Source organism: Chiloscyllium plagiosum, unplaced genomic scaffold (assembly GCF_037043375.1).
Source record: "Chiloscyllium plagiosum isolate Xiang-an unplaced genomic scaffold, Cpla_swu_hap1 HiC_scaffold_9, whole genome shotgun sequence".
Taxonomy (NCBI): Eukaryota; Metazoa; Chordata; class Chondrichthyes; order Orectolobiformes; family Hemiscylliidae; genus Chiloscyllium; species Chiloscyllium plagiosum.
In genome coordinates, this window is record NW_028270147.1 from 56,163,615 (window position 1) to 56,186,726 (window position 23,112).

The window sequence follows — 23,112 nt, forward strand, 5'->3', positions numbered from 1 at the left end:
GACGTGGTCGACGATGCCCTCCACCGCATCTCTTCCACTTCCCGGTCCTCCGCCCTTGAACCCCGCCCCTCCAACCGCCACCAGGACAGAACCCCACTGGTCCTCACCTACCACCCCACCAATCTCCATGTACAGCGCATCATCCGCCGTCATTTCCGCTACCTCCAAACGGACCCCACCACCAAGGATATATTTCCCTCCCCTCCCCTATCAGCATTCCGTAAAGACCACTCCCTCTGTGACTCCCTCGTCAGATCCACACCCCCCACCAACCCAACCTCCACTCCCGGCACCTTCCCCTGCAACCGTAGGAGGTGCAAGACTTGCGCCCACACCTCCCCCCTCACCTCCCTCCAAGGCCCCAAAGGAAACTTCCATATCCGCCACAGATTCACCTGCACCTCCACACATATCATCTATTGCATCCTCTGCACCCGATGTGGCCTCCTCTATATTGGGGAGACAGGCCGGCTACTTGCGGAGCGTTTCAGAGAACACCTCTGGGACACCCAGACCAACCAACCCAACCACCCTGTAGCTCAACATTTCAATTCCCCCTCCCACTCCACCAAGGATATGCAGGTCTTTGGACTCCTCCATCGTCAGACCACAACAAAACGACGGTTGGAGGAAGAACGCCTCATCTTCCGGCTAGGAACCCTCCAACCACAAGGGATGAACTCGGATTTCACCAGTTTCCTCATTTCCCCTCCCCCCACCCTGTCTCAGTCAAATCCATCAAATTCAGCACCGCCTTCCTAACCTGAGATCTTCTTCCCGACCTCTCCGCCCCCACCCCAGTCTGACCTATCACCCTCACCTTGACCTCTTTCCACCTATCACATTTCTGACGCCCCTCTCCCAAGTCCCTCCTCCCTACCTTTTATCTTAGCCTGCTGGACAAACTTTCCCCATTCCTGAAGAAGGGCTTATGCCCGAAACGCGATTGTCCTGTTCCCTGGATGCTGCCTGACCTGCTGTGCTTTTCCAGCAACACATTTCCAGCTCTGATCTCCAGTATCTGCAGACCTCACTTTCTCCTCAAGCCTTTATATACACCTGGCAGGATTCTTGAATTCCCATAAAAAATTAATCTTTAGATTACATTGCTTCTTCATCATGCTTTTCCCAAAGTACATAACTCCTCATTTGACTGCATTAAATTATATTTGGTACATGTCTTTCCATTTTACCAACCTACGGTGGCACAGTGGTTAGCACTGCTGCCTCAGGCGACTGACTGTGTGGAGTTTGCACGTTCTCCCCGTGTCTGCGTGGGTTTCCTCCGGGTGCTCCGGTTTCCTCCCACAGTCCAAAGATGTGCAGGGGCAGGTGAATTGGCCATACTAAATTGCCCGTAGTGTTAGGTAAGGGGTAAATGTAGGGGTATGGGTGGGTTTCGCTCCGGCGGGTCGGTGTGGACTTGTTGGGCCGAAGGGCCTGTTTCCACACTGTAATGTAATGTAAAAAAAAAAATGTACATCTTCTCCACACTACTTTTCTATCTTTACAGCTATTTCCCATTATTTCTCATCTAACTTATTCTTTGCCAATATCCCAATTTTCCTTTCCTTCCACAATTTACAGGATTTCAAAACCTCGGCTTGTTATCACCCAATTTACTAGAATTTATCTTGTCTTCGTTCCTATTTTTTTTTCATTTTTGATCGCATTCTGCATTATGAACCTGGGTGGTTCACCTGGATTTTATAAAAGAAGGAAAATGTTTAAAAGCACATTGAATTACAGAGGTTTCACAAGGGCAACTATGAATGCTCAATACATGCTGACCTTGACAGAGTTGTATAAACAGGTATGAACAGGTATAAAAATAAAATATCAACTCACCTGCTGAAAGGTAGCTTGAACTAGATTAGATGGGAACATATTCCTTTAAGAGACAAGAAAGAAAACTGAGAAATACGTTTCTCAGCATTATTATAGTAATCAATAGCAAAATGCATTTGATTGAAATTTAAACAAAAAACCAAAGACAAATATGAATCATAACAATGAAATAAAAGAATCAATGGATTAATTTAGTTCTCTAAACTTAGCCTAGCTCAGATTATTGACCTATTAACAAGTGACCAATATTTAACTTCTTCAGAAACACTTTTTGGTATGGAAAATCAAGAAATAGACATAGCACAATGGCTCAGTGATTAGCATTGCTGCCTCACATTGCCAGGGACCTGGGTTCGATTCCAGTCTTGGACGACTGTTTGCACATTCTCCCTATGTCTGCGTGGGTTTCATCTCATAATCCAAAGCAGTCCAGGTTAGGTGAATTGGCCATACTAAATTGCCCATAGTGTTCAGGTATGTGTAAGCTAGGTGCATTAGTCAGGTGTAAATAGAGGGTAGGGGAAATGGGTCTGGGTGGGTTACTCTTGGGAGGGTCAGTGTGGACTTGTTGGGCCTAAGGGCCTGTATCCACACTGTAGGGATTCTATGATAGAAGATGCCACGGTAGAGGGATTTTATGAGATTGCTAATGTTACAAAAAGATACTGTAGCTAAAAGCTAAGAAAAAATCATGAATGTTTATTAGAGGTACAACTTTTTCATAACATTAATTTTTGGAATTCAGAGAGGGATTGGTTAAGAAACAGATCATGCATATATGTTTCTTTAAAACATACATGCACGAAAAGGAAACTTCCATTTTTCCAGATGTGAGAATCTACTTTATGATCCCCATTGTTTTTCCTGTTATTGTGTATTTGCAAGGGCAATTCATTCTGAATACACAATGAATAGTAAATACCAAATATATTACACCAATTAAGGAAAATCTTATTATTGAGGTCATAGAGGTGGATCACTGTCCATTTTATTATGTTTTGGTTCCTTCTCACCTTTATACCAGGACTGAATGCATAGACAAACCAGGAAAACAAAACATATAAAAGTCACAACAGAGAGTGGACAGATATTTTGCAAGGTTCTGGTCAGCTATCCATTAAATAATGTTACAGCTCTCAATTTGACCTGAAATGGCATTTAAATCCTTTTTTTGTTTTGTAACTGGGACGGTTATTTAACAGCATGAGCTCATAGTCCAAACAAAAGTTTAAATAAATTCATCTGTAAAGTCTGCACAAACAAATTTACTATGAATGAGCAACAGATGTGAATTTATGAGTATAATTGGGCCATTAAATACATTTTAAAGAACTGCGTGGCAGAAAGAAATGTCAGAAAACCAAAGGGGAACAGTTATTAAAATATACCTATCTGTTTGATTAACTTATCATCTAAATATTACCTTCCTTCAGCTCGGAATGGTTATCATGCCTCTGTTCAGAGATAGTGTTCTTTTTTATTCAAATACCAGTTTTGTATGTTAATTGTTACTGAGTCATTACAAGTAAATTCACGTTTGTTCTATGAACCAGTTGCTAGATTTCTTTTACCGATTCAAATGATGGTAGTCAAGCTTAGGAAAGGAATACTATATAATTTTGGTAAGGACATCAGAAAAGACAGATTGACCAGGATCAAAGATAGAATAAAGTGTCTCATGACCTGACCTTAAAATAGATTAGATTTAGATTTTTTTAGATTACTTAGATTTTTTTTAGATTACTTACAGTGTGGAAATAGGCCCTTTCGGCCCAACAAGTCCACACCGACCCGCTGAAGCGCGACCCACCCATACCCCTACATCTACCCCTTACCTAACACTATGGGCAATTTATCATGGCCAATTCATCTGACCTGCACATCTTTGGACTGTGGGAGGAAACCGGAGCACCCGGAGGAAACCCACGCAGACACGGGGAGAACGTGCAAACTCCACACAGTCAGTAGCCTGAGGCAGGAAATAGTGCACAAAAATTGCAAACAAACAAGATATTGCATAGCCTCTTCTGAATGAGACTTTCATTTTTGACTGCATCTTGATTTGTGTTGGACTGATGGCCATTAAGAGCCAACTAAGACTACCACACTGATTTTGCAAAGAACTGTTATAGCCATTTCAGCAAACATCCATTTCCTCAATTCAGATCAGATTTGAACCTTGAACACAGAGGTAAAAGAGTAAGTGCGAGCTGATTGCAACAACCAGTATTTTTTATTATCAATGCAGGGGACATAAACATTGCTGGCAATACCAAGATTTATTGCTCATCCCTCATTGCCCTTGAGAACGTGGTGACGAATCACCTTTCCAACAATTGATGGGTTTGTGAGGGTATTTCAGAAGAGTGTCACATACTTTTTCAGATCAGCAGATTTCTTTCCTTAAAGTTTAGGTTTTTCTGACAAAACAGTAGTTGCATGCTCATCAACACTGAGATTTTCTTTTCATTCAAGATTTATTTAAATAACTGAATTCAATTCACTAACAGATATTGATTTAAACTCCTATCTCCTTTTTTTTAAACTATCTCCCTGATTGCTAATCAAGTAACATGACCACCATGTTCCTATTTCTGTTATCTATTTGCAAAAAATATTAAAGATTAATTTAGATATGTAATGGAAACAACACATAGGCCTGAGGTCATGTACTTTGCCATGATAGGGATCTTCTTTATCATGGCAAAAATAGAGCAAGTGTCTGCAATTCAGACATATTGGCTCTGAACTTGGTTATTCACATTTTATGGTGGCCAGAATGGAGCAAGCCAGGTTTTGTATATACATATTGTATGAATGCACTTGACTATTTAGATCATAGCTGCCTTCACTGTAGAGGGAAGTTAGCATCCCTGTAGCATCAAACCTGGATTATGTACATTAGATCATCTTAAAGTTGACATTATTGGTGGGAAAGTTGCTGGTGAAGGTACTGAGGGATAAAATCTATTTATATTTAGAAAAGAATGGGCTTATCAGTGATCAGCAACATGGTTTTGTGCTGGGGAGAGCATGCCTTATCAACTTAATAGAGTTCTTTGACGAAGTGACCAAGTTGATAGATGAAGGAAGGGCTGTAGATGTCATATACATGGACTTTAGTAAGGCGTTTGATAAGGTTCTCCATGGTAAACCAATAGAGAAAATGAAGTCACATGGTGTGCAGGGTGTTCTAGCTAGGTGGATAAAGAACTGGTTGAGCGACAAGAAACAGAGAGTAGTAGTTGAAGGGAGTTTCTCGAAATGGAGAAAGGTAACCAGTAGTGTTCCACAGGGATCAATGCTGGTGCCACTGTTGTTTGTGATATACATAGATGATCTGGAAGAGGGCACTGTTGGTGTGATCAGCAAGTTTGCAGATGACACGAAGATTAGTGGGTTAGCAGAAAGCATAGAGGACTGTCAAAGAATACAGGAGAATATAGATAGATTGGAGAGTTGGGTGGAAAAATGGCAGATGGAATTCAATCCAGGCAAATGTGAGATGGTGCATTTTGAGAAATATAATTCGAGAGTGAATTATACAGTAAATGGAAGAGCCGTGGGAAAAGTTGATGAGCAGAGAGATCTGGGATTTCAGATCCATTGTATCCTGAAGGTTGCTGCACAGGTGGATAGATTGGTCAAGAGGGCATATGGTATGCTTGCCTTCATCGGACGGGATATTGAGTATAAGAGCTGGCAGGTCATGTTAAAATTGTACACGACATTGGTTTGGCCGCATTTAGAATACTGTGTACAGTTCTGGTCGCCACATTACCAAAAGGATGTGGATGCTTTGGAGAGAGTACAGAGAAGGTTTACAAGGATGTTGCCTGATATGGAAGGTGCTAGCTATGAAGAGAGGTTGAGTAGGTTAGGTTTGTTTTCATTAGAAAAAAGGAGATTGAGGGGGGACCTGATTGAGGTTTACAAAATCATGAAGAATATAGACAGGGTGGATAGAGACAAGCTTTTTCCCAGGGTGAAGGATTCAATAACAAGAGGTCACACTTTCAAGGTGAGAGGTGAAAAGTTTAAGGGGGATACATGCAGCAAGTACTTTACAAAGAGGGTGGTAGGTGTCTGGAATGCGTTGCTGGCAGAGGTAGTAGAGACAGGAATGGTAGATTCATTTAATATATGTCTGGACAGATGCATGAGTAGGTGGGGAGCAGAGGGATACAGATGCTTAGGAATTGGGCGAGAGGTTTAGACAGTGGATTTGGATCGGCTCAGGCTTAGAGGGCTGAAGGTCCTGTTCCTGGGCTGTAAATTTTCTTTGTTCTTTGTTTTTAAAGCACTCCTGACCTTTGTAAGTTAGTTTGGATAGCCAGAGTAGCCCTTTGGTGAAATAAAAGAGCCTTTTAGATATTGGACTGGGACATTTTGGGGCAGGTCAGGTAATCTTAGGTACCCTTGCAGATGGTGGTCAGGTACCCTTATAGGGGATTGTATGCTATGAGATTGTTAAAAGCACACATGCATTTCCCTAAAAGGTGCATATAACCATTAGAGATGTCAAAGAACTGTCAAAACTGCTAAAGAATTTAGAATATTGGCTTTCATAAGAGATTAGTTGAAGGTATTTGAATGTGGTGAATGTTGCTTTCTTTAAATCAGTTAGAAGTTTCTTTTAAAATAATCACATTTAATCAGTAGACTTACAGGGTTAAACTATATAGGGTTCTGAGCAATGTGCACAATAGGTGAGATTTGTGGTAGAGTTGGGTGTAAATTCCAGTGAGGCCCATCTCGATATTGGGAATGCCTTGTTCCATCTTTTATGTTTTTGAAAAGTACGTGGCAAGTTCTTTCTAGGCAGCAGTGAGTTGCTAGTTAAAGTGGATCCCTTGTTATATGCCTTTGGATGGCCCAACATGCCTCATTGATATTCAGCTAGATGTCAAGAGACTCGACAGGAAATCAGAACAGGCATCTGGTGGATTCAGCTTACCATTTGCCTTGAACAACCTTCATGTTGGACACATTTCATGGCACTGGCCATACATACTCTATGTCCACAGGCATTGACATTTAATATGTGCCAGGCTCTAAAAACCCTCATGGCACATCTCCAATCCATCTACAGGTCGCTTCTATACTTCAACATTGGGCCTTGGGCTGCACTGGCAATTATCTTTGTAATGCAGTAGCAAGGGCACTGTGTGCTCAGGGATACCCACCTAGTTCATGGACTGGACCAGGCTGCATGCCTGGGCTTGTTACTTGCTAACACAGCACTCACTCACTCTGAACCAATCTGGACTGGCATTGCCTTGCCTTGTCTTTGGAAGGAAGAAAGCTTGTCATATTTGTCAACATGTCTCAGTAAATTCAAGAGAGATAGCCTTCAGTCAGGTAGTTCCAGCACAACAAATTAAGGACAGCATCCATTATCAGGGCTGAGCCTGCTTGGGCCACTCAGAGTCATGATCCGTTCCACCTAGAGCATGAAGAGTTAAATGTCAGGCAGCCCACGTCCTGTTTTGACTCTTTCTGCCTTATTATATTTTCCTGTTGGAATAAGAAGTAGGTATTAAGGCTCAGTTGTTACTTTTGATGAGGGTGTGGAGATGTCCCAAGCAAGTGAGTCAGAAGTGCAGAGGGCCTACTGAGTTAGCGGAGTCAGCAATTAATGTGAGTGAAAGCCACTGAATGAAGATGTTGCACATATTAGTGAGAATAGTAGAGCATGAGACTTGGTGGGTGGCGTGTTCAGCAGCAGAGATATTGAATGTGAGGTATTGGAGAGAATATAATTGAACATACACGAGTGGCGTGGTAAAGGTTATTGACCTTCTTCCCACATCACTGCCAAGGGCTGAGAATGCACCAACTCTAATGGTAAGTTTGGAACCGGCTATTGGTGTGACCTCCACTGCCAGTCTTGGGGAAACAGAATGTCCCATTTGTGCACCACCCTATCCACCAGTGCCTCCAGGACCTTGTCTGTAAAGCAGGGCAACCATACCCTGCCATCTGCCATGTTTCGGGTAAATGTCAGGAACTGTACAGAGCAGGTCCAGACTTACAGTGCTTGTCTGGGTGCACAACAGCTTTTAAGATCGTGCAGACCCAAGAGGTTCTGGGATATCCATTGAGTGGCATGCAGTTCTGGGAATGACGCATGACAAGATGGGGATAGAATTGGATGCGACAAACACCATGGGGATCGGGTAGGTAGTTAATGAGACAAGTTTAGTAAGATATAGTGAGAATACTTGCCAGGTCTTGCAGTGCAACTTTGATTAGTCATAAAACTGTAAGATTCAGTCCATAATGTTATTTTATGTGTACATGGCAACAGGCATTTGCTTGTTCTGGGTTGCCCTGCATTCTTAGAAGGAATTTGGCAAGCCTAGGACAAAAATACAACCTCCTGGGACAATGCTTCCTGAATCTGGTCTGTGGAACGTGGATGGGCCTCAAACAAAAATGGGGCCCTCGCATTTTAATGTGGGTGTCAGAAACTCATAACATTAAAGCAGTGTTTGAGTTGTCATTTACGTTGTCATAGCCTCAGGGGCTATGGTTTAAGAGCTGGAAAACAGGATTAATGCAGACAGGCCTTTTTGACTAGTACAGACACAATGGCTTATATGGCCTCTTTCTGTATGTAAATCTCTAAATCTATGGAGTGTTATCAGCTGCAGAAACTTGCAGAGCTGAAGAAGCAGCTGAAGAATGCTGCTTAGACTGAAATGGAGAACACATACAGGGAGATGTTGATATTGGAGTTTACCCATATTGTTGAACATTACAATGTGTGATGTAAAATGCATTTAAAATAGCCTTGTCATGAGCCTGATTTCCCTGGAGTTACTAGAATTTTAGCATTGAATAAAGGACCATACTCACACATACCGTATCAAATCTAACAATGCATCAGCAGAGCTCATGATTGGCTTTCCACTGTCATCGATACTCTCCTTCTGGGCTGCACCACCAGGATGTATAATGGAGACCATAATTATTCCTATAACAACAGCCACAAAGGTTGTCCAGAGGTAGTAAGCAATTGTGATGAGACCCAATCGACTTGAAGCTTTTGCATCCAAGGCCGCCAGTCCAGACATCAAGCTGTAAAACAAACTTAAATAGTGCAAGGGTGTCCTGAACATGTCTGTCTGTACATTACTCACTGCATTGCTTTTCTCCTCCTGTTCTGAAGTGGGTCACAAAGGGAATGGCTCCAATGTACTCCTCCAACTCCTTGATTGCATGGTGGCTTGTCCTTTGCATCGAGTATCAAGAAACAAACACAGAGAATACTGGAAAAATTAAGCAGCTCTGAAGTTATGAAGAATAGTCATTCTGGACTTGAAATATTACCTCTCCACAGATGCTGCCAGCCCTCCTGAGTTTCTCCACCATTGTCTGTGTTTGTTTCTGATTTCCAGCATCTGCAGTATTTTGCTTTCACTTTGTTTTTGCCTCCCTATCACTACACGTTTAAGTCTATCAATTTAGTCTATTACTCTTCTAGTTTCATGCCCCAACATAGACTGGAGAAAAAAATCATGACATGTTTTGTTCCTGAAATAGTTGCACCACAGTTGCTCCAGTCTAAGTAGTCACTTATTTTTGAGTTTCTGGATTCTGGATTACTTTTGAGTGGCCAGAATCCCTTTCATTGTTAGCTCTGTAAGTGCTATTTGTATGCAGCATTCTGCTCCACTCTGACCACTTTGAAATGCTTCCAATATTGAACACCAACCATGAGACCATTCATGGAATAGGGCCAGTTCTAAACTAAAGTGGCATTTTATAGAATTTACTGCGCTCTGATCCATATACATTAGCATCAGGGATTGAGAAATTAACAATTGCCTACCTGCCAATACTGAATGTAGCACTATAAAGGAGCTGAATTAAGAAACTAACTTTTGCATTCATATACAGAATAGTTCATTATTTGATTTTCATAAGGGATAATGGAGTAACATAACTCAGGACAGAGCTATAAAGGTAAAATGATACAATATTCAGACTTCTGATACATCTAAATAGGTTGACCATGTAAAGGTACTGCTTAGGGAGCTATAGCTGGACATAGATGCTTTTCTGGAGTTAGACAAGTATGTTAGCTAAAATTACTGCTCTCAGTTGCACTACCCCTGTTTGAAGTTCTCATCTGAAGAGGTGAGGTGAGGAGGTCGACTAGCTAAACTCAACTACTTGAATGGTTCATCAATGGTCACCATGGGATGATAATCACCATTTGGATTAAGTGCTGGAAGTCATCCTGTCCTGTGAAAATATAGGATTTAGCAAGCATACATGTCAAGAGGAAAGGAGAACAATAGGAAGGAAGGAGAAATTCTTTAGAAAGATGTGGCATGTCACTTCTATTACTAAAATTCATTTAAGACTTAGAGATGCTCTTTACAACAAAAGTCAGCCAGTCTTATTAGAAACACAGTGACTTTTTATTCTGCAATTAATCAGAACATGGATATGAATACTATAGGTGCATTCAAGGGCAGTTAGATAAGCACACAAGAGAGAAAGGTATAGGTAGGAAAAAGCTCATGCAGAGCATTAATGGATTAAAACTGTCATCAGATTAATTTTATTTGCTTGTCAATATTTTTATTGATTTAAATTCCTCCTTGGGCTGGCAAAGACCAATTAATGATAATATGGTTAGTTTTTAATCTAGAGTTTTAAAATAATCTACAAGTCACAGGATAACAAATGTGGGCATACAAATATTAATCTCAAGGGGAGTGTGTATAATCTGGAGTAAAAGTTCTTTCATGCTTTTGGGACAGTGTTATGCTATGTCCCTGGGTAGTCATCACACAGGCTGGCAAACAAAAAGATACACATTAGGATGCAAATAAGCCATCATAACAAATGTCAACCCTTCTTTTAGAACATAAGAACTAAGAGCACGATTAGGCAACTCATCTCCTCGAGCCTGCTCTGCCATTTGATACGATCATGACTGACCTCAGCTTAGCCTCACCTCCACTTTCCTGCCCGTTCTCTATAACCCTTCAACCCATTCCTAGTTAGACCATTGACTCACTGCACAAATTCAGGAACCAATTGCCTCTGTTATTTATAGTATGATTGTATACATAGTCTCAATAATGGCTGTTATGATTTCACTTCAAGTAAATCAAAAGGCTTCTCATATTGCTTTAACTTCCATTTAGCACAGCATGAGGATAACTTGGAAATTCAATGGAAATGACTTTAGCAAATAAATGCTTGGATTGAGGGTTTGCAGGTACTGAGAAGTTGTATCAATATCTGAGCCAAAAGCGCTGGCAAATTTAATGTTTGCCACGTTTTATTTTTTAATCAAAGAGATACCAGCTAGACTTTCTTTAGTTTTGGAATGATTTAAAAATGCAAGTTAGAAGTAAAAGTTGGCAAATTTGCAGAAAAGCTTGGTGCTGAAAGTTCACGGATCCCTAAGGCATTTGAGCGTTTTCGTATTAATTCGTCATGATGCCCAATGAAACTCTACCTCTGCTATTAAAGTCTTTGTACAATAATTATACAATATGTAGCACTAAGATTCTGTCCTTCACTGCTGAATTGTTGCTCCCAAAAGCTAATGGCAGTACACTTGTTGTATTCTATGTTGCTAGAGACACTAATAGATCAGAAGTGTTGCTAGATATCTATTTTGGATTACTGTGAAGTTTTTGGCTGTTGAAGGATTGCTAAACTTTGCTGATGACAGGATTTTGGTCAGGGATGCCATCTTTGCTTCTGTAATCTTTGGAGTCTGCAGCTATTGCACCCCTTGAAGCAGTGCTCCTTTCTGAGGTTGAGAACGTGAAGAAAGAATGAAAGCATTTCAGATTGCTAAGACACTGCAGACTGGCATTAATCCATCTGTGCTGAAAATGTGTTGCTGGAAAAGCGCAGCAGGTCAGGCAGCATCCAGGGAACAGGAGAATCGACGTTTCGGGCATAAGCTCTTCTTCAGGAATCATCTGTACCCACAGACTTACAAGCATACTTGTTATCAGACCAAAGAGCATCCAGATTCCAGATACATTGTTAGGCTGCTATTTCTCAAGAGAACAGGGTCACCAGGGCAAGCAGCGGTTGGGTTTTGATGCTATTTTAGCACTTAACCCTTGGAGAGGAATATCTAGATTACGTTCTTCATCTTCTCCATATGTCCTTGTTCCTGGGCAAAGGGTGTCCTGAAAAAAAAAGGTAAAACAATTCCCCGAAAGCAACTTAACCCATAGCAGGCAAGTAGAAGATCACACTTGTACCTCCTTCCTATATTGATGGTCAAATATCACAGCCCTTGTTAATGGCCACATATTAAAACTAAATCTATACATGTTCTAACATTCACATTTATCAATGTAGATTTTTCACTAATAAATCAATTGGTTGATCAGATACATACCTCAAATTAACTATTGCAGAGAACTTTAAAGCAAAGCTTCCCATTTTATTTCTAATGATTTCAGTTTTATTGCTTCAAAAGTACTGACGTTCTTTGTTTTCAATTTTGTTGTTTTGTTCTAAATAGGGGGCTTGTGTTAAACTATACACAAAATCATAAAATCTGAAACAATTGCATTCTTCTATATAAGTGCCAATAAACTATTAAAATACACTCATATTCCTTCTGCCAGACCCTGTGCTGGCAATAACAGATTGTAATGATTGTCCCTAAGCAGAAGAACAGCTGACAGCAGGAGAGCTGAGAACAGCTAGTAGCATTGGAATATTCAATTTTGTTTCTATATTCACAAGATGTAGGTGTCACAGGCAAATCTGGAATTTATTGCCCAACTCTAACTGCCTTGAAGAATGTGGTAAGCTGCCTTATTGAACCATTACAATTCTTGGGCTGTTGGTATATCCACAACGCTGTTAGGAGGTAAGTTCAAGGATTTTAACCCAGCAACCATCGCCTTTGTCCCACTGTGCAACCTGCTCACCCTCATCATCATATACCTTTGAAGGAAATTAACATGGTCATCACGAACAGGATGGGAGGTTGGAGGCATGACCAGAGAATCTGGCAGGAAGGTATGGATGAAGTGCTCATTGCCTTCTTGATGCTGTGGAATTGTATCAATGGTGAGAAAGGTGGAGGACAACCTCTCAGATGATTAAGTGGTCAATTAGTCCTCTTTGTGAGAGGATCCAACAGAATCAGACATTCTGAGTTTCATGGTTGGTCACCTGGCAACAAGAGCTGCCCATTGAAAACAGCCTTTCCCACAGCCTGCCAATCACACTCTTCAGTTCCCACTCAGTCCTCCCCAGTCATTGCCCAGGTTTGCCTGACTGGCTCCAGTGATTCTAATCCTACTTGTTTCCATGGTGCCATTGATGCCAGATCTCTGGGCCAGGTGTAGTCTTAGATAATGGCCACCAGTGGCAAAGCAGGGACTGAAGAGCTGCCCAAACTCCAATTGGTCTGCAGCTCTTGGAAATGGGATGAAATTCTCAAGAGCTGCTCTTGAGATGTTTTTTTCTTGTCATAGAATCTTGTTGAGACTCCAGAAACGGCTGAGACAGATTTGTCCAGTTTTCTATCCTAACACTGCGGCCACTGCTGTCCCAAGAAAATTCAGCCCAGCTGTTTAGAATCCATCTCTTAACTGTTAGAAACAATATGGAATTCATCTTGGCACAGTTAATTATAAATAAATATATGTTCAGTGATTTCAATGATGAGGAAGAAAGGGTAATTCCCTCTGCAGTTAGTGAATTCTGTGCGACTGCTGTGCACTCTGCTTCACAGAAACCTGACTCAAAACATCTGTTCCCGACTGAGCACTTCAGGTTGATGGTTTTTCTATCCGTTGCATGGACTGTACAACGTCCTCAGGTAAGACAAAGGGTGGAGGGGTTTGCTTTTTAATCAACAACTTGTGGTACACGGACATTACAGCCCTGGGCAGCCATTGCTCCCCAAACCTTGAACTCCTCACCATCAAATGCCGCCCCTTCTATCTACCATGGGAATTTACTACTGCTATATAAACTGCTGCGTACATACCACCACAAGCAAAGGTTGAGGAAGGTCTGCATGTGCTGCACTCCACCACTAACACCATGGAGATGGAGCACCCCGAGGCCCTGCTTATTGTGACTGGCGATTTCAATCAAGCCAATCTAAGGAAGGTGTTGTCCAATTTGGTATGCTTTCCTTTATTGGTCAGAGTATTGAGTACAGGAGTTGGGAGGTCGTGTTGTGGCTGTACAGGACGTTGGTTAGGCCACTTTTGGAATATTGCGTGCAATTCTGATCCCTTTCCTATCGGAAAGATGTTCTGAAACTTGAAAGGGTTCAGAAAAGATTTACAAGGATGTTGCCAGGGTTGGAGGATTTGAGTTACAGGGAGAGATTGAATAGGCTGGAGCTGTTTTCCCTGAAGCGGAGGCTGAGGGGTGACCTTATAGAGGTCTATAAAATCATGAAGGGCATGGATAAGATAAACAGATTAAGTGTCTTCCCTGGGGTAGGGGAATCCAGAACTAGAGGGTATAGATTTAGAGTGAGAGGGGAAAGATATAAAAGAGAGCTAAGGAGCAACTTTTTCATGCAGAGGGTGGTATGTGTATGGAATGAGCTGCCAGAGGAAGTGGTGGACACTAGTACAATTGCAACATTTAAAAGGCATTTGGATGGGTATATGAATAGGAAGGGTTTGGACGGATATGGGCCGGGTGCTGGTAGGTGGGACTAGATTGGGTTGGGATATCTGGTCAGCATGGACACATTAGTCCGAAGGGTCTGTTTTCGTGCTGTACATCTCTATGACTCTATGACTTTATGACTCTAAGTATCACCAGAACATTACCTGCCTCACTAGGGGCCCGAACATTTTAGACCACTGCGAAAGATGCTCCATCCCTTGCCCTCATTTCGGGAACTCTGACCACAATGCTGTGTTTCTTCTCCCGGCTTACAGGCAAAAGCTAAAGCAGGAGATTCCCTCACGGATACAGGTCCAGTGCTGGTCAGAGGAGGCAGAGGATCAACTCTGGTGCTGTCTAGAATCAGCTGATTGGGCCATGTTCATATAGTCCGCAGGTACCTTGGACGAGTATGTCACCACCATCACAGACTTTATCAGCAAATGTGTGGAGGACTGCATACTGAGGTAGTCAATCTGGGTGTTCCCCAATTGGAAATCCTGGATGAATCAGGACATACAGAACCTGCTAAAAACCATGCGTGAGGCCTTCAGATCAGGAGACCCACTCAAATATAAGGAATCCAAGTATGACCTTCACAGAGCCATTAAGACAGCCAAGGACCAATACTGATCCAAGCCAGAGACCCAGATAGACACCTGGTGACTATAGCAAGAACTGAATGACATCACAGGTTCTAAAAAGAGACAGTGCAAGATAGCAGACAATGACACATCCCTCCCAGATCATCTCAACGCCTTCTATGCTCACTTTGAGCAGAATTTCGGTAGATAGGTAACACCTATTCCGACAAGTCCTGACAAACCTATCCCAACAGTCATTGCATCAGAGATCAGATCAGTTTTCCTTCGTGTGACTCCAAGGAAAGTGATGGGACCAGACGGAGTACCAGGCCGTGCACTCAGAGCACGCTCAAATCAACTGGCACAGGTCTTCTCGGACATCTTCAACCTCTCCCTGCAGCAGGTCACTGTCCCTGCCTGTTTCAAGAGAGCCAACATCATCCCTGTGCCTAAGAAGGCTCGTGCAGCATGTCTCAATGACTACCACCCAGTGACCCAACTTCGGTGGTCATGAAGTGCTTTGAAAGGTTGGTCATAGCATTAGAGCTGAAAATGTGTTGCTGGAAAAGCGCAGCAGGTCAGGCAGCATCTAGGGAACAGGAGAATCGGCGTTTCGGGCATAAGCCCTTCTTCAGGAAAGGGCTTATGCCCGAAACGTCGATTCTCCTGTTCCCTGGATGCTGCCTGACCTGCTGCGCTTTTCCAACAACACATTTTCAGCTTTGATCTCCAACATCTGCAGACCTCACTTTCTCCTTCTGGTCATAGCATTAATCAACTCCAGCCTCCCCACTACTCTTGACCCTCTCCAATTTGCCTATTGGACCAATCGATCCACATCAAATGCCATATCACTTGCCCTTCACTCCTCCCGAGAACATCTTAACACCAAGAACAGCTACATACGAATCCTACTCATCGACTACAGTTCAGCCTTCAGCACTATTATCCCCTCGAGACTGATTACTAAACTTAGTGATCTCAGACTAAGCCCCACTCTCTGCAACTGGATCCTCAGTTTCCTGACCCACAGGCCACAATCAGTGAAGATTATGGGGACAATTTTCATCCTCACTAACACTCAACATTTGAGCCCCCCAAGGGTGCGTACTCAGACCCCTACTGTACTCATTGCATACTCACGACTGCGTCGCCAAACACCAGACTAATGCCATTTACAAGTTCGCTGATGACACCACCATAGTCGGTCAAATCTCAGATGGCGACAAAACAGACTACAGACAGGAGGTGGAAGACCTGGAAAATGGTGCACTGAGAACAACCTAGCTCTCAATGCCGGCAAAACCAAGGAATTCATGATTGATTTTCAGCAGGATGTTACTTGGTGGTAGTCACTAAGGCATGCTGCATGAGTCGAGGAGAAAGTGAGGTCTGCAGATGCTGGAGATCAAAGTTGAAACTTTATTGCTGGAACAGCACAGCAGGTCAGGCAGCATCCAGGGAACAGGAGATTCGACGTTTCGGGCACAGGCCCTTCTTCAGGAATGAGCAGAGAGTGTTCAGCAGGAGAAGATAAAAGGTAGGGAGGAGGGACTTGGAGGAGGGGCGTTGGGAATGTGATAGGTGGAAAGAGGTCAAGGTGAGGGTGATAGGTCGGAGTAGGATGGAGGCGGAGAGGTCAAGAAGAAGACTGCAGGTCAGGAAGGTGGTGCCGGGCTGGAGGGATTCAGCTGAGACAAGGTGGGGGGAGGGGGGATGAAGAAACTGGTGAAGTCCAAGTTCATCCCCTGTGGTTGGAGGGTTCCCAGTCGGAAGATAAGACGCTCCTCCTCCGACCGTCGCGTTGTTGTGGTTTGGCGGTGGATGAGTCCAATGACCTGCATATCCTCGGTGGAGTGGGAGGGGGAGTTGAAATGCTGTGCTACAGGGTGGTTGGGTTGGTTCGTCCGTGTGGCCCAGAGGTGCTCTCTGAATCGCTCCGGTGCCCTCTCTGAATCGCTTCGACGGTGCCCTCCACCGCATCTCCTCCACTACCCGCTCCTCCGCCCTTGAGCCCCGCCCCTCCAACCGCCACCAGGACAGAACCCCACTGGTCCTCACCTACCACCCCACCAATCTCCATGTACAGCGCATCATCCGCCGTCACTTCCGCCACCTCCAAACAGACCTCAGCACCAAGGATATATTTCCCTCCCCTCCCCTATCAGCTTTCCGTAGAGACCACTCCCTCCGCGACTCCCTTGTCAGATCCACACCCCCCACCGACCCAACCTCCACTCCCGGCACCTTCCCTTGCAACCGCAGGAGGTGCAACACTTGCGCCCACACCTCCCCCCTCACTTCTCTCCAAGGCCCCAAAGGAAACTTCCATATCCGCCACAGATTCACCTGCACCTCCACCCACATCATCTACTGCATCCGCTGCAGCCAGTGTGGCCTCCTCTATATTGGGGAGACAGGCCGCCTACTTGCGGAGCAATTCAGAGAGCACCTCTGGGCCACCCGGACGAACCAACCCAACCACCCTGTAGCACAGCATTTCAACTCCCCCTCCCACTCCACCGAGGATATGCAGGTCATTGGACTCATCCACCACCAAACCACAACAACGCGACGGTCGGAGGAGGAGCGTCTTATCTTCCGACTGGGAACCCTCCAACCACAGGGGATGAACTTGGACTTCACCAGTTTCTTCATCCCCCCTCCCCCCACCTTGTCTCAGCTGAATCCCTCCAGCCCGGCACCGCCTTCCTGACCTGCAGTCTTCTTCTTGACCTCTCCGCCTCCATCCTACTCCGACCTATCACCCTCACCTTGACCTCTTTCCACCTATCACATTCCCAACGCCCCTCCTCCAAGTCCCTCCTCCCTACCTTTTATCTTCTCCTGCTGAACACTCTCTGCTCATTCCTGAAGAAGGGCCTGTGCCCGAAACGTCGAATCTCCTGTTCCCTGGATGCTGCCTGACCTGCTGTGCTGTTCCAGCAATAAAGTTTCAACCATGCTGCATGAGTCATCTTAGACACAGGGATAAGGCCCAACAACGTCTCTTCTTCCTCAGGCAGCTAAGAAAATTTGGCATGATGGCGAATACCCTTGTCAACTTCTATAGGTGCGCCATCAAGAGCATTTTATCTGGATGTATCATTGGTATGGCAACTGTACCATTCAAAGTTGGAGATGGTTACACAGAGTGGTGAACTTGGCTCGGGAAATCACAAAAGCGAACCTCCCATCTATAGAATCCATATAGCAGATTCGCTGTCAAGGAAAGGCCGCCAGCATTCTCAAAGATCCATCCCACCCTGGCAATGTTTTTCTACAACCTCTACCATCAGGGAGAAAGTACAGAAGCCTGAACATGCACCAGCTGGTTTTGAAACAGTTTCTTCCCTACTGTTGTTAGAATACTGAATGGACTCACTAACTCTTAACATTCGCCTGTACCTGTGTTTTTATTTTTGCCGCTGTTTATTTATTATTTACTCATCTATGCTACTTAACTCTGTGCTCTGCCTGTGTTGCTCGCAAGACAAAGCTTTCACTGTGCCTGGGTACACATGACAATAAATTCAATTCAATTCAATTCATTGTTCGCTTCACTATCTGTGGTAATTTGCCCCAAAAATTGACTCAAAATGGAAGTCTTACAGCAAAATGTTTTTGCTAAAGCCATGTTATTAAGAACACTTAGTACAGTAATTTTTTCTGTATTTCAGTTTACAATCCACTCCGAGGACAGATCCTCTGAGCAATCAAAGGCCTTTGCATGTTTTGGTTTTCATTCCATGTGTTTCTTTGCAAGAATATCCCTCATAAGTTACCTAACTATAAGTTACCCAACCATTCACTAGTTGTCCTTTTGTGTTATGCAGTAACTGCACCAGCTCTCAGATTTGGGAATTTGAAGGTAATAATTCAATTCATATTTTCCTCCCTTTCTGTCTTTGACTAACTCAGACTAAATGTTCATGTGACTTTGCAAGGGGTTCTCTCTTCTCAGATATTTGCTACCTCCCTGTCATCCTCCCTCCTAAAAAAAAATCTGACACATGGCCTACACATGGTCCTTCAGTCTGAGCAAAATATAAACCCGTCTTCTCCACTTCAAATTTCTTTGTAATGTTGTTGCCTTCTAAAATTCATTTCAATCTTTTCAACAACTTCACGTTGAATCTCTTCAATTGGGTCCCAGCCCACATGCACACCATTACCATCCTCCACCTATTGACTGCCACAGAAGTAAAATAGTGCTAACATCCCCTATCTGAATATGATAAATTCTCCTTTCTGTCCAGCTGTGACCTGTGACATTTGTCTGCACCATACTCTTTCAATGTCTCTCCCATGTTCTCAGCTCAATCTGAGAGCCTTTGCTTGCTTCCATTTTTTTACTGACCCCCAATTCCCATGCCCAATACTGTTTTGTCCTATCATTAGTGGCTGTATCCCCAAACACTTAGTCTGAATACTTCTTTTTTGTTTTTTACATTTACCTTTTCCACAGCTTTCCTCCTTTAAACTCCCCCTAACAAGGTTTTGATCTCCATACCTAATATTGTTGTGGGTTGCTGCTTCTAGCGAAGGTCCTTGTGGAACATTACAATGCAGCACATGCTAAATCTTAGTTTCAAATCGATAGAAAATCTTGAACCAGGGACAAACCCAAATTTCTGAAAGCCACTCCCATCAAATGATGCTCTATGCAGAGATGGTTAAGCAAGAATACTTCAGCTTTTTCTTTCATAATTAGTGTCTGTTAATTTTGTTTTTGTACATCTTTTGTATTACAAGATTGAGCTATAAATAACCATAACAAGAACTTTATGTTGTTGGTTCCTTGCAACAAAGAAAAGTTGTGGCCATGCATCAATCAGCAAGTTAGAGACTTCTGAAGCTACTCATTCACAAGTGATGATTAATCATGTCAGTTCCCTTTGGTATATCTTCAGTGTTGAGCATTACACTGTCTCTTACTCTAATTCATTCTTTCTCTGAATCTCTAAACAAGGTAATTCCTAATCTTCTTCAGTATTCCATTATTCTTACAATTGTCAGGCTTAGTTAATCAGATTTCCAACAGAATAGGATAGAATAGAAATTTATTGTAGCACATATTTTTACAGCGTGAAAAGCTTTATAAGTTGCCACACTACTGCACCTAAATTAATGACAAAAGTCATACATAATAATAATATCCATTCCTTGACCAGTTTTCCCATTTCTATACGTTTGATGGTGTCTTATGGATGATTTTATAGCCAGGTTGGTCAGTTTACAAAACTTCACAGCAATGGAAATAGTTCCAAGCCAACTACAGAATCTGGAAAAGAGTTTCACAGGCTAAATAGGCATTCTTGTGCTTTGCTGCCAGTACGCGACTAAATACAGGAAAACCACTGTAAATCGGAATGCATAGAAATGGATAGGAAAATTCTGATAATAGCTGCTTGGAACATTTAAAAACAGAAAGATGATTCACCCCATCATTGAAGGACAAGGGGCCCAGTATTATTTTAAAAGTGGTCTCCAGCTTAAGATGGAAATAAGAGGTTTTGTTTTTCTCTCAGATGGTTGCTAGCCTTTGAACCGGTCTCTCCAAGAGACTGATGGAGTCAAGTTCATTGAACATTTTTTACATGATGACTTAGATTATTGATTGACAAGGAAGTAAAAGGATATCAAGGTAATCAGGAAAGTAGAGCTTATACTGAGTCAGGTTGGCTGTGATCAGATCACATGGCTTAAGAGGCCAAATGGTGTTCTCCTGCTCTTTAACTAGTTTTTTAACTAACTAATGCAACTTTGCTTTGCGTTAAATGTTTTTTACCTGGCAGTTTACATTATTATCCCCCATGTATAATAGTCCAACCGGAATTGCTTATTTACTGCTAATTTCATATTGCCTAATGTTTGAACATTTTATGGTTTAAACAATTCATTTAGCTGAAGTTTATTAATTTATTTTATCATTTTAATGGTATGTATTGAGTCACTTTGAAGTTGACTCCTTTACAAGATCTGGAATCAGTTTCAAATAAATAAAACAAAATGTGTGTTGCTGAATAAAGAGCTGGAGAATGAGCAGGCAGAAATACTGCTCTGATCATTCAGGAGAAAGCATTTTCATAAACAACTCATTCTCTGATTAGTGAACTGGAAAGACCAGAATGACAAGGGGCATCACTGATATTACATTTGTTGCTTCAGCAAAATGACAAAGGATATAGGGAAAATATAAGAACATTGGGAGGAACTTTTCTATTTGTAGTTAAAGTGTTTTGACAAGTAAGATTCATGCCACCTGCTTTGCCATGGCAACACACAGTCTTCTGCTCATCACCTCATTAATTATGCAACCAGCTTCTTGGGTGTCTTTCTCAGGGAATCGTGGAGCAGAAGAGTATTCAGGTCACCTGCATCATCTTGCTATGTCAGACAGTGTGAGCCAGGAACTGTGCTGCTGGAGCCTCTATACTCAGGTCATGGCCAACAGGAAAGGAAAGCTTGCTTCTTACTTCATAAACAGGAACATGGAGATTTTCCTGAGTGGGCTGGTGGAGACGAGGCAATCCTTTTTCCAGCTGATTGCCACATCGTGAGACAGGTTGAGCCTGGGCACACATTGCAGCCTGGGTGCAGTGTCCTGGGTAAAGTGGGATGCCCAGTAGTTCAGGAAGAAGGACAGTGATCTTCTGCACTTGCAACTTCTCTCTGTTCTCTGACATTCACAGAGCTGCCACTAGCTCTAATTCTGCCACTGCACATGTATGTCACCAAGGCTTTTGGACCACAGCTCTCACTATGGCATCCACCATGTCAATGACCATCACCCACCACATCCTGACAAACTATTAACCTTCCCTGTCCTCTGCACTTTCTAATCACTCACTGGTGATACCTCACCCTCTTCTGCTCATGCAGCACCATGAACTGCTGTTCCATCCACTTCTAATGTACCCAATCCCATTTTCTGTTTCATTGCAAGAAGGAAAATTGGCCCAGTTCATGGTAATAGAATCAGATGAGCCCCTGAGTGTGACTGATCCACTTACTAACTGTGCGCTTCCCATACTGACTAACCACACTCCTTCTTCATCCCAACAAGGACAACTCCATAATGGCATATGGTCACATGCTTGAAGTCAATGTCGGGTAACGTCTGCACAAATTATTAGTACAAGTCCATGTCTATCCCCTTGACTGTACAGTGCTCTCCACCAGGACAAGTTGGTTTTCTCTGTCTCCAAACTGAAAAGGAACAATGTGAGCCTTCATGCTGAGCAACTTGTAACTAAATGTAAAGACCCAGTGCACCAAGAAAGCAATGTGAAGTTGACAGAGACTGGCAATCTTCAGACAAGCACTAAGTCAGTGTGTACTAAGAAAGTAGGCTAACAGACAAAAAAAAGCATCCTGCATAGGGGCATCTGTGTCCCTGTGTGCAAAGTGACCTGACAGAAGTCTGCACGTCACATGTGTCCCTGAACTCCAAAATAAAGCATTGAATAGTTGAAATGGTGCGTGAGTCGATCTCAGGGTGGGCATGAATATGTAGTGAGGTTGACCAATTGCCAATGCAAACATGTGGAGAAAGCGTGAAGGCTGGATTGTGGTCTTTGTGTTATTTTAATAATGTTTAAGCTGATTAAAATAAAAACGTGTTACTGCTTCTCTTAATAATGCAGACAAATGAATACCACATGAACATAGTAGTCATTAATCCATTATTAATGCCAGCAGTAATTTCTAGCCTCTGGTACATAGTAGTACAATTAGCCAATCCACAATAATGAATGATGCTATAATTATGAATGAATTTGACAGAATGACTATGAAACCCCATCCAGCAGTTCACACTTTCACTGAAAAAATACATTTTAATTAGATTTATTCTGTTTCCATTGTGGCTCCATGTAGCAGCAAGGTGTATGTGTAATGCATGACGAATGAATCCAGCCAAACTCAAAATTCAAATCTATCCAACTGGAAAAGAGTTGATCAGATGAAACCAAATCCAAACCTTTCTGCTTTGGTTGGAATTTAGCTCTGCCTTTTTTCCCTTCCAAAGCTTCAA

At 42.7% G+C, this 23,112-nt stretch overlaps 1 protein-coding gene across 1 annotated transcript in view; it reads right to left on the minus strand.

The window, feature by feature from the left end:
- The window catches only part of slc1a7a (solute carrier family 1 member 7a), a 71,043-nt gene that overhangs the window by 28,691 nt on the left and 19,240 nt on the right, over window positions 1-23,112 (minus strand). Inside the window, exons 3-4 of the mRNA XM_043699315.2 lie at window positions 8,716-8,931; window positions 1,849-1,891 (exon numbers count right to left, since the gene is read on the minus strand). Coding sequence (XP_043555250.2) covers window positions 1,849-1,891; window positions 8,716-8,931 — 259 coding nt within the window. The remainder of the gene's footprint in view (window positions 1-1,848; window positions 1,892-8,715; window positions 8,932-23,112) is intronic.